General features: G+C 34.7%; 2 protein-coding genes across 6 annotated transcripts in view; both read left to right on the top strand.

Moving 5' to 3' along the window:
* Positions 1-2,996, top strand: part of LOC125217870 (UPF0496 protein At3g19330-like) — a 3,900-nt gene extending 904 nt beyond the window's left edge. Inside the window, exons 1-5 of one of the 4 annotated variants that reach the window (XM_048119437.1) lie at positions 42-598; positions 694-829; positions 911-1,074; positions 1,146-2,203; positions 2,525-2,996. In XM_048119437.1, the coding sequence (XP_047975394.1) occupies positions 987-1,074; positions 1,146-2,188 (1,131 nt within the window). In that variant the 5' untranslated portion in view covers positions 42-598; positions 694-829; positions 911-986 and the 3' untranslated portion in view covers positions 2,189-2,203; positions 2,525-2,996. Of the gene's footprint in view, positions 1-40; positions 830-910; positions 1,075-1,145; positions 2,204-2,524 lie in introns of those variants that run through there. The other 3 variants (XM_048119438.1, XM_048119435.1, XM_048119436.1) reach the window with 3 other exon arrangements.
* A 7,193-nt stretch (positions 2,997-10,189) lies between these two features.
* On the top strand, positions 10,190-12,621 carry LOC125224510 (B3 domain-containing protein At2g36080-like). Of its 2 annotated transcripts, none has more exons than XM_048127919.1 (3): positions 10,190-10,878; positions 10,959-11,137; positions 12,074-12,621. In XM_048127919.1, exons 1-3 carry the CDS (start codon positions 10,350-10,352, stop codon positions 12,092-12,094), a joined length of 729 nt encoding a protein of 242 aa, XP_047983876.1. In that variant the 5' UTR covers positions 10,190-10,349; the 3' UTR covers positions 12,095-12,621. The 2 variants fall into 2 exon arrangements, with proteins under 2 accessions (XP_047983876.1, XP_047983877.1); XM_048127920.1 differs by having other exon boundaries at positions 10,192-10,878; positions 12,077-12,621.
* The last annotated feature ends 322 nt before the right edge of the window (positions 12,622-12,943 follow it).

Raw genomic sequence — 12,943 nt, 5'->3', positions numbered from 1 at the left:
TTCTCACACGATTGTAAATGGTGAAGTGCGATTTTTTCTTGTATCTTATTTGGGTTTTGCATGAACTTTTTTTTTTTTTTTTTGTTATTAGCGTTTTTTGCTTGTTTTTTCTTGGCTATATATTGTGGTTTTAGCAGCAATTTAGCTGATTGTTCCATTTGCTGGCTTTTCCTTTATGTTATAACGCTTTAGGGTAGTTCTAAAGATTTAATTTTTCTTGAAATTTATAGTTATGTGTGTAGAAATTTGTTATAATCCTGAAAAGGATTTGGGTCTTGATAACATTTTGCAATTTTAACAAAGAGTATCCGTGTGCGGCTCTTTAATGTGTTACTATTACTTACTAGAATTGTTATGTTGCTTGCATTTTTGTTCAACTTTATTTTGTTCTTCAGTTCTGATACAATTAATCATCTGGATTTGGATATTTTCCTCAACGGTAAAAGATTCCGTCTTTAGTTGGCAGCACTTTTCATGACGTATTAGTACTTTTGATTGCCCAAGATTGTTCATTCTCTTTAGTGCCTCAAAAGCCCTTGAGGAGCCCTTTAAGAGAGCCCTAGAATCTTGTCTGTATCTTTCCTCTTCCATAAACATGGTATGTTTGTTATTTGGTTCATTATTTGTAGGTTTTGTTATTGGAGTGTATGATGTTTTCTTGTGATTAATTCAAAGATGTTTTGAATTGATTAGGAATGAAGATGTAGTTTCTCTATGCATTTTCCTAGTCATGCTTATGTTTGTTGCTTCAACAAATGAATGCTTGCTGTTGAAATTGAAAAGAATGGATTTGTAATTGCTTTCTGGAGATAACTTGCTGTAATGTAAGGTATTACAAAGCAGTGATCTCGACTTATCGGGTTCTGTTGCTCTCTCGTCTCTTTTTTTATGACATTGCAAGAATATGCAGGTCACATGTGCCCCTGTGGACTACGAAACGTCTGTGTTTATGTAGATATGGTTTTGGTCCTTGCTGGTTATCCCACATGACAGGACAAGAAACATCGACATCCTGTCCGAAGCCTCCCCCTCCTTTATCAACAAACAGTTGTAATTCAGCCCCTGCTTCACAAGGTAAGCTTCTGAGGAAAGAGAACTGTTATTTCAGCCCATAAATATGTAAACTAATGCAGCATATTCTGCAGATAATACGCCGACATCAAGTGTCCACCTCTCTCCAACTGTTAACCTTTCTCGAGAATACTACCTAGCGGTTCAAACCAGTTCTTATAGTGAGATCCGAAGAAAATTCTACAGTGGTCCTCTCGACCAAAGTGTAGGACGTGTGGATGTCTTTGAGGAGCCTCAGCTGTTGGAACATATTCTTCGACCAAGCCGTGAGGGTCTTCAGGAAGCACTCTCACTTATTAAGCCTAACTCTCTTACTCATCTTGCCGCAACCTACTTTGATCATAGTGAGCACAGCTCCCGTCTATACCTTCTCCTCTATCAGAGGATCCGTAATACTCGACTCCTCTACACCCCTATGCATAACCTTCTCGATGAACTTCCAGTAGATATCCACTCTGACTACTATTCCCTCTCTCCTTCCCAGTGTGATTTAGCATTTAACGCGTTTCTCCAATTTGACTGCGCTGAGAATCCCTTCCTATCCACCGACTCACACAGCTTCACTAATACGCGTCAGCGCTTGACCCAGCTCAGAGAAGAGCTTGACCATCATCTCAAAAAGTCACAATCGAGACTTCACCTAATACGTCGCTGCTCAAGAGGATCTGCGATTTGCTTGATAGCTGCCACTGTGGGTGTGGTTATGTCAGCGGTGGCTATAGCTACTCATGCTCTCGTTGCCCTTGTCGCATGCCCCATATGCCATGCCATTCTCCCTTCAAATATGACTAAGAAAGAAAATATCCATCTAGCTCAGCTTGATGCTGCTGCCAAGGGTGCTTATGTCCTTCGGAACGATCTGGACACCATTGATCGCCTGGTAGCCCGTCTGTGTGCAGCAGTTGAAAACGACAAACTTCTTATTCATCTTGGGCTAGAGAGAGGAAGAGACAAGTATAGCATTCAAGAGATACTGAAGCAGCTCCACAGAAACCGCCCTAATTTTGTCCAACAGCTTGTGGATCTGGAGGAGCATTTGTTCTTGTGTTTTGCTGCTATCAATCGGGCCCGATTGCTTCTGCTCCAAGAGATTCAAATGCACCAAAACCCTGCCTGATTACGGCCAAATGAAGTAAAGTGTATATAGCTTGCAGAAGTTCTTACGTATTCAGTTTGATTCTTTCTTTTGCTGCTACTAATTAGTAAAAACATTTTAACATGTGAAAAATAGTGCATCTATTATCAAGAGAATCAATGAATGGGGAACTGGTCATTTAGAATTAGAGAACTTTTCCATGTTGAATGATTTGCTACATTTATGTTAGAAGTCTTGAAAATATATCACAAGTCTAATATGGTGTCACACTAGTAAGACTCTTGGAATGTGAATTTTATTTCTTTTGACGTGATGTCTCGTGGCTTATATCACATACATACACGCATGTTTGTTCAGTTAAATGCTGTAGTCGCTGTAGAACTTCCAAGAGATGCACGACTAGAAGATAACTGGTCGATTGTTAACCCCGCCCCAGCTCTTTGGCTGGTTTGCCTGATGAATCTGCTCCAGGTGCCTTTATGTTCGGCCTTCAGTCTCATGATCTATATATTGCTCTACCTCCTTCAAGCATGAAGCTGAGTGATGCTACTCCAGCGACATTTGCAGGAACAAGACATACATGTAACTAATCTACCCTCACAGAGTTCTACATTTTTTAGGTTTTTACTCTTTTTCCACAACCTCTAATGGCAATTTTTTCGGAATGATTAGCTGAGTGATTGAACAGAATTAAGTGTAACAATTGTTAGGCAACTTTCATTATCCTTCACCAGAGCCTTTTTACTTTGCTGGAGGATGACGATATGAACGAAACATTCAAAGTAATATTTGAAATAAAGATGTGCTTTTTCAAAAGCTATTGTTGGCAGTGGTTGTCAATTCTGTGGTTAATTTTGCATTTACCAACTCTATTCTCTAGTTTTTATACTGTATGAATCTACTCGCACTTGTTGCTAACATTCTATAATCAATATAGAGGCATCGAAGGCGGGCTCGGTTTGAGCTTTTTGGGTTGGTCTTAAAGGTATACTCTTTGGTCAGCCCACAATACTTAGTATGTGATTTGATCTACTCATATTATAATAGTACTACTCCATTTGTTCACCAAAATAGTCTCATATGTTGACATCACGATTGATAGAGATAAAAAGTAGATTAAGTAGGAGACAAAAAAATGGTGAGAATTTTTTGAATTTTGATGACCTTGAGGAATTTTGTAAAGGCATTTCCAGTATCCATATTGGATGAAATTCTGAAAGGGACTCCAATAACAAGTATAGAGTATGAGTAAATATTTCCCACACTCACATTTCCCAACTAAAAAACATCTCCAACCATGTATCAAACACAAGCTCATTTTTTTAAGTGTATGTTACATCAAAAAATAATTTTACTTCAATTATTTATACTAAACTCAAATTTGACACCATTTTTTATTGTCTCATAGATTTTTGCAGTAGCTACAGTGCACATTCATATTTGTGTTGTTTTGGAAAAAAAATGCAAAACTGAGTTTGAGTTTGCAATATGATTGGTGAAGTTTTCTAGAGCAAAAATGAGATTTGAGTGTGATTGGAGATGGTCTAAGGATTCTTCTCTGATATACCATAAACAGGTCACATATTTTTAAACGAACAATTAACTAATCACATCAACGTACATCAGAGATCAAGCATAACAAATTTCGGCTACATCAAACAACAATTGATGAATCCGATCACAAAACAAACACAGGATAAACAAGGAAAACAAAAGACAGTTGGGCCTATCACTTATAACAACAAGAACAAATGAGTGGTGATACCAAATGACGTGGATCTTCGTTTGATTTATGGAATTGTTTGCCCAAGACTTGCACAAGTACCGAAGCTTAATCGACACAAAAAGATAGGACAAATCAAGATCTAATAGATAAGATGGCAGAAAAGCAAAGGAAGGTGCAATGCAATGGAGTAGGAATCCTCTTTAGATTGTATAGCTACTTTGTCTAAATTTGTCTTCAACACTTCAATTAATCACACCGAACTCTTTCAATTTCAACGCATTGCTAATTTTTCTATAAAAAAAAGAGCATGTTTCTATCTGTCGAAACCAGTATTAAATTATACAATTAAACAATTTTCTGTCATTACTATAGGAGTAGTTACTAATTGTAGATTTAATTCGGAGATAGGCGTTGATGCCAAAAAAATTGGGATAATCATTTAAAACAATTCAATTAAATTTTGACACGGGAAGTAGTGGGCGAATGTAAGCTAAAGAATTAAAGATGTCTCCAAAATACATACAATCAAAAACAGGATGGAAAATGACAAGAAATCCCCATTTATTAAAAAAATATCTGAACCATTGGTGCGAGGTGAGGAATTTAATGTGATAAAACGAAATTAAAAGTGGGGACAACTGTTGATTAGATCCAGTGGGCCCTAATTGAGAGTACATCTGATTCTGATCAAATAAATGGATCCATTTGCAGCCTCATTCAATAATTAATAAATTACTAATTAATTGGGGTTGAGACGTGGCTTCTTCTACATCCATTTGGACCAACGTGTAATTTTTTAAACATATAAGTATGATTTATTTTATGATGATAAAAAGGAGATTCCGTTTTCCTAATGTGGGCCCCTCTCTTCCTTCCATTTGTTATTAGTGATTCAAGTAGTTAATTACAATTAGAACTGCAAGGATGTTAAGTCCTATAAAGTCAAGGTTGATGTCACAAAATTAGATATTCCGAAAGGGCTCTATGCTACTTGGGTAGCTTAATTTAGAAAGTGTTCCGAAATTTAAATCAAGTTATTGCTAAGAAATTATGGAGTGGGAGTATTCTTTTCGTCAAATAATTTAGTTAAATGTGATCAACAATTGAGTCAAAGGAAACCTTTATATATATTATACAGCTTCATGTTAGATTGTGGCCAAATTAAATGTATTTGAATTGATTATTTGTGACATTACAGAGATAAATTGACATGTCTTTCATCGGTTCCTATCGACAAACACCGCTATTACACATATGACTTATAGTAATAGTACTTAAAATAATCCTAAAAGGGGAAACAAACATAAACTTTGGAAAAAAAAGTGGTTGTTAAGTAACAAGATATACTAAATGCAAAATATGAGTAATAAATTGGGAGATAAAAGAAACAAAATGACTGAAGATCATTATCATTAGAGAGGGAAACTTATTATATATAGAAGAAAGTTAATTTTATTGGTAGTACTAGTATAATTTTGCATTTTGTCAAGTTTACAAAAATTCATTTATATTGATATAGATATGCTCATAGCATAGTATCTTCTATAGTATTAATTAATATATTTATTCTAATCAGATGACACAACTTTTTCTAGATTTTGAATCATTACTAACACTACACCTTAAAGTATGATACACCACAAATTCTTGTCGCATCTCATCGCAACATATAAATTATTGAATTCGTCTAAACCTAACCCATACTTGCGTTTTGCGGGAAAGAAACTTCCACATCATCCTTTAATATCTTTCCATATAATTTTAGAGTATTAAAAGGCAGAAAGAGGAAGCCCTTTCATATTTATGCAAGAAAACATTAACAAACAAGTTACAAATATGTTTCTCCAGTCAAATATACTACTCCATATTTTAGCATATAGTATCAATGGAAGTAGGGAAAAGGTGACACGTCAACTTTTCTAGTGTGAAAATGATTTATAATTTCTTATATTGCTTAAATTGTCGGCGCAAAATTTCTAATAATGTTAGGCACCACGTGTCTCTCATACTAGTATATAGTTGACCTGTGATTTATGCACACTTTGTTTTCTTTTTTCTTTTTTCTATTTTGAAGTCCAAATTAAACAATAAGTTCTCCTACAATTTTCACGCTGGTATGGTTGTAAAAAAAAACACAATATGATATTTAGTCACAAAATCATCTACGCAACTAATTTAAGCGACTCTAGACAACACAAAAAATAAATAAATAAATTTAATCCGGGGGGAGTATATTTTCAAATAACCTACCTAGTAAGAACCTGATAATTTCGGATTGAGTTTGTGTTAGAAATAACCCATTTAATATTATTATTGAAAAAATTATTATATTTTTATTTTACTATTTAGATTTAAATCGTGATAAAGTATTAATCGTGTTATATCATGTGTTTAATTGTGTGATAGCAGAATATCAAGTTTTAATCGTGTAATATTAGGATTCGATCGCTATTGTGTCGTGTCAAGTTGAATAGTATCGTATCATCATAAGCATAACTTATTTAATCGTCACCCAACCAACATATTTCCTTATTCCGTCTTATTATACTATAAGATTTAGTTTATAAGAGTTTGTCACATATAATACGATATGTGTAAATTACAATAATAGGACAAGAATTGTTAGAATAAAGATATTATGACGTATTGACGTGTGTAAGTTATAAGAGTGACCTAAAATTAAAATAGTGAATCTTTTAACAACCCCAAAAGGCATTGTGCGAAACACCAAGACTCTACATATGGAGTATCAATTAATCGTTGACACTGAATATCATTTCCGTTATGAATCCCGAAATTAGTGGCACCTTAAATAAAAAATATTTATACCATGACTCTAATGTTCCCTGCAATTAATTATGGAATTATTAATAAAAATATCCTACTTTTATACATTAAAAAGTGGGGATGCAAATCAGCCTTTGGATTACGTACATTGTTCTTGGTCCCGACTACATATATTTTTTTCTGTAACCAATGTTTGTTAGTACATTGCACTGTTGACTGTTACTGCCTGAATCATGATTCTCTAAATTAATAATGTCATGACCTAACAATTAATTATTGTGAAACATCAAATAATTGGTTTCAAAAACTTGGTCCTCGTAATTTCACGTATAGTATCTTATTTAATGATTCAAAATTAACAGATACTAATGTGCGGCAGGCGAAGAATATTTAATCTATATGATCTGGTATCAGATATGTTAATATGCATACGCTTGCTTTTTTTATTATGTAATCACACATTTATAAGCAATTTTAATATACAGAATAACAATTTTTTTTAAAAAAATAGAAGCGATCATTTCTATAAGCTCACATTAAGTGACACACATCACACACGCCACGGTTACTAAGAGTATATAAATTAATACGGATGTTAATTATTTTCAGTTGAACTATTTACGGAGTACTCCCTCCGTGTCACGTTACTTGAAGCGTTTCTTTTTTAGCACGAGCTTTAAGAAAGTTATTTTTTGTGAGTTAAATAAAGTAGAGGAGAGAATAAAGTACTCCCTCCGTCCGCGAATAAGAGTCCCGTTTTTGCATTTTAGTCCGTCCGCGAATAAGAGTCCCGGTTCACTTTTACCATAAATGATAATAGAGTCCTACCTTCCATTAGCTCATTCCACTCACATTTTATTTAAAACTAATATATACAAGTGAGACCTCTATTCCACTAACTTTTTTCCACCCACTTTTCTTAACATTTCTTAAAACTCGTGCCGTCCATGAATGAGACTCTTAATGGCGGACGGAAGGAGTAATAGAGAGAAGAGAGAGTAAAGTAAAAGAAAGAATAAAGTATATATGTGTGATTAGATGTTTTGTTTTTAGCCAAAAAAAGAAATGACTCAAGTAACTTCGGACAACTCAAAATGGAATACGACTCAAATAACTTGAAATGGAGGGAGTATTATCTTTTCCAAAATGAGTAAAAAAAAATGAAATGCATCCATAATCCATTAACATGAAATGGAAGAATGAAATGGAGGAAGTACTATTCATCATATTAATTTTTAAAAACCCTGAAAACTCCTAAACGAATCAGAATAGTAAACACCACTAGGCACTAACTGGCATTACGTATAACGTCATTACAAATAGATTTGAGAATAAATTATTACCACTATTTGAAATATAAGCTTGTACTTGGACACAACATAATAGCTGGATGTATCGAATGAAACTGATAAAACCACAAAATAAATACTAAATGGGGACAGACAGAGATGAGAGTGCGTGTAGTTAATCAAAGTGACAGAGAAATATGGGGCTCATGGAAATTAAAATTTGACATTGTGAGGACATAATTTAAACACGAACACATAAATAGTATAGTAGTAATAAAAAATAGTAGTATATACATTCACCTTATCTCTTCTTCTAATAACGGATTCTCGTTTTGTAAATATTTATATTTTTGTCGACATACTATTAGTTTTTTTTATTATTATCTATCTCTGATTAAATTAGGAAAGGTGTCACTAATTTAACTTTTTGTTTATTGCTAAATAAAGCAATCACTGGAATTAGGAGAAAATAAAATCCGAAATAATATTGAAATTATAAATGGGCATTGGTACTTATGGAGAAATATCTAACACGTAATAGGAGTATCATTTAACGTAAAAAGGAACTATAACATGCATTGACAACATTATCTTTTTAATTAACTAGTACTTAGGTAATATGTTGATGTGTTTAAGTAGGTGTGACCATTTGAGTGTGAATTAGTAAAAAAGTTGAATTAGTATCAATAACAAAATTTTAGATTAAGATTGAGGTGCATCTTTCGAGGGAAACAATGGGAACTAAGGCATCTATTTAAGTATGACCATATATATATAATACTAGTAAAAGAAAACAAATATCTCAATTTAAAACTAGTGTAAGGAATAAGTGATAGATGGTGTAAATAAATTTAAATTGAAGTAGTATCGACAAATCTAGGTCCCCCACCACGACCTATCTCAAAATTTGGGCGACCATAACCCTTTTTCGAATTATATCAAGTGTCGACTTTGTAGGTCATGGGAGTGGGTGTCTATATTTATTTGAAAGCACACATAAATACATACGATATATACGCGTTTCTCTAAATGTTACACATATACTCGATAAACATTTTAGAAGTTTTATAATTTTATTAATAAGCACATGTATACGTTACATAATTATTTAACGCTGGATCAGAATTTAATTATTCGTTCATCATGGTATTCTTTCGTAAAATTGAGTTGAAAATAGCAATACTTAATTCAAACTAACTTAGTAATTTAGGTTTTGATAATAACCTTGCTTGAGTAAGAAAATACTGGAGTAGTAATTAAAAAAAAAAAAGTACTTTAAAATTGGACATGGTCACATGGTCAAATTTAATTTTTTCTAAGATGTCGTATCGTAGAATGCACTTCCGACTAAAAAGGACTAGGCGTTAAATTCTACTACAACTTAGGTAGTTCCATATATTAATTCCAAATGTGCAGAAAATTAGTTTCTATAATTATTGTTACACGGTATTTAATGGTTCCAATAATCGAGTAACACAGACTTGTAGTACTATATAGTATTCCAATTCTCGACCAGGTCGTGTTTGATCTGTATAAAATGCATAGTATTAAATTTTATTTACAAATTGATGCACTCACTCACTGATGCATGAACAGTAAACAAAGTGAAAACATTATTTTATCCTTACTTGGTCACGATCAGTAATTCGAAAATACAAAAGGAATAGAATACAGAGAGTAATTACCTAAGTAGGAAGGTTTGGACCTCGGTGGGGGCCACCAGTGGATCTGGTAACACAGTAACATGGCAAGTGTCTCTAAGATTGAATAGTAGCCGCTGCTCTATGGATTAAAAATAGCAATAATTTAACGTAGAATTGTGGATATTAATTTACTCCCTCCTTCCTATAAAAATGTCACATTTTTCTTTTTAGTTTGTTCCATAAAAGATGTCACATTTCTATTTATAAAAAAAAATTTCTCTCACATAAATATAAAAATAATATTTTCTCTCTTCATTTAACACACAAAATAAAACCTCTTAAAATCTCGTGCCTTTCTACAAGTGTGACTTCTTTTGTATGACGGAGGGAGTAGTATTTTAAATAGGAATATGAGTAAGTAACATAAAGTGAGTTGTTTGGGTAGATTGTGCAGGGCCTGATGACATAATTTCCGTGTTGGCTTGTAAAGTTACACACTGTATTGCACTGATTTTAATGATTGATTTTTGCATTCACCCACGCAACCCTCAACAACCTTAAACCCCCCACCACCACCCCACCGCCCCAACATTTACAAATTACTATACAAATTCTACAAACCATCTTCCACATTTTTCCACATCACAACAAAACAAGGTATTAGTAGCACGCTTGTGAGAGAGAGTATCATTATCATTATCATTATATAGTACTAGTCTGTGTTCCTTGTAATAAAAATGTCAATGAACCAGTTGTCTGCAGAGCTGCAACCCCATTGGTGGCCACACTGCACAATGCCTGATTCAATTTCACCACCTCCAAAACCCTCCATCAACCATGGCGACGACGAATCGGAGCGGCTGTTCGAGAAGCCGCTGACGCCGAGCGACGTCGGGAAGCTGAACCGGCTGGTCATACCGAAGCAGCACGCGGAGAAGCACTTCCCCCTCAGCAGCGGCGCCGAGAGCGGCTTGCTGCTTGGCTTCGAGGACGAATTGGGGAAATCGTGGCGGTTTCGCTACTCCTACTGGAACAGCAGCCAGAGCTACGTCCTCACCAAGGGCTGGAGCCGCTTCGTCAAGGACAAGCGCCTCCACGCCGGCGACGTCGTCGTCTTCGCCCGCCACCGCCTCGACACCGGCCGCTTCTTCATCGGCTGGCGCCGGAGGACCTCCGATTCTCAGCCGCCCGCCCCTGGGTTAAGGATCATTTATCCTGCTCCAATCCAGCAACACATTAATTCTCTCCATTTCCAATCTCATCAAGGTGTGCTTCTTCATCATTCTCTAATTTAACCATTTGAGATTCAAGTTAGGCATCCGTGAAATGATAATGAATGAACACAGGTGGTGGATTTCACGAGAAGCAGCAGACATCGAATGGGAATTCCAAGACGCTGAGGCTGTTCGGAGTGAACTTGGAGTGCCAAACTCAGGAGGAATCAGTCTCATCACAAGGGATTGGGTCGATTGGGTCCAGCCAGGGTCAACAATCTCCCTATTATTATTCAAATCATAATCACATGGTAACCCAAATATCTTATGTCAATGCTCCAATTTCCCACCTTGATTTTGCTGTTTCCTCTACTGGAACAGCCTCTCATTTCCCATCTGCCTAGCCTAGATTACTTTTTTAATTACTCCTAATTCAGATAGGCTTCTGCACTATTTCATCCCATAAATAAGCATTTAATTAATCTATAAAAAGAGAATACAGTGGGCCTAACTTATTATGTACATATCGTTTGGCTTAGTTCGAATACATATGATATGAATAATCGAGGAATCGTGTAAAAAGGGGAAACTAAATGGGAATGCATTTATATGTTTCAAGATAGTTTTGTATTATCACATCAATTGTGTGGAAAATGTTGCAGCGTGTTAGGTCTGTGGTCCACCCTAAGAAATGGTGGAAATTAGGCTCATACTTTGAGAAAAGAAAACCCAATACATATATTATTCGAGTCAACAGATCTGCCACTTTTATGGACCTTAAATATTTCACAACTTGTCTACTTTCACCTATATTTCAACATTATTAAAATTAGGTTCCGTGTATCATTATAATTAATATAATATGGAATGAATAGATAAAGCCAACATATAACTTTTTTTCTTGGTCTTTTTGAAATTTCTAACTAGTTAAAAGTGTGACACGTAGGATATCATTTTTAGTTTGAGTCAGGGGTTTTCTTGATTTTAATTTATGGAGAATAATTCTTGTGTTAATTACACATGACAATGATAATAACGACTTGACATTCACTAACATTTTTGACGTGGAGTGAGATATTTGGCATGAATTCAAGTGCATATAGTATAATTTGTGTGTGGTCCACCACAGGTATGGGGTTGAATAGAGGCGTTGCATGCTTATCATCAAAAGACTATCATGTCATAGCTAGCTGGAGTACTATATTAAATAGAAATCTATGGTAATAATGATACCTTTATGGATTCAGCAGGTATATCGGCAAGGATAAGATCTCCATGATGTGACGTCGCCTCATCAATATTTGGAAATTGGAAAAGAAAAAAAAAAGATCAACATCCCAGATTTTCTGGGTATGTTAGAAAAGTGGTCTGAAAACTCCGAGGTGCAAATCGAAAACTCAAAATTGAGAAAGAAAAGATGGAAAGAGACTAGAGAGATGAGAAATTGGAATTGGAATTGGAATTGGAGGGGGTCCACTCCCACACACACTCTTAAAGTAAATATATATAGAGAAAAGGGGCATGCATTTGCATTTTGCAATCAAGGAAGTGAAGATTGGAGCAGATCATGTGGGAATTTAGTGATTCTGGCTGGGGATTTTTCATCATAACTTAGAAGTGGATGGATATGGCCATGTAGGTTGCAAACATGGGGAGGGAATTGACATTTTTTGCCCTCTGCCATAACTTGATACCTTTGTTTTTGGAAATTTCTGTATTTTTCTCAGCATGCATGTCTATAATTATTTACATTAGACTAAAACAGAATGGTAGAACTACAATCTTTTGCCATTAATTCCTATGATTCATCACGACCCAAAGACAACTCCAGCTTGCAGAGTTTGTTCATTTTAAAACATTATTATATATGTAAAGTAAGTATTATATTTAGTTTATGAGATTGAGTTAAACAATTTATAGATAGATATTTATTGATAATAAATTATAATAGTCACTGTCTTCAACAAAAATAATCTCGCAACTTATTTCTAGATAAATAATTACTGATGATGAGTCATATTAATCGAATGGCACCATAATATACAGCACTATTAAACATAGGTTAAATTTTAAAATGATGATAGCGAGGAGATCTAAATGTGGTGGAATACTTGGTC

The sequence above is a fragment of the Salvia hispanica genome, chromosome 4 (assembly GCF_023119035.1).
Source record: "Salvia hispanica cultivar TCC Black 2014 chromosome 4, UniMelb_Shisp_WGS_1.0, whole genome shotgun sequence".
NCBI lineage: Eukaryota > Viridiplantae > Streptophyta > Magnoliopsida > Lamiales > Lamiaceae > Salvia > Salvia hispanica.
The sequence above is the reverse complement of the archived record's forward strand: the minus strand, read 5'-3'. Positions and strand labels throughout refer to the sequence as shown.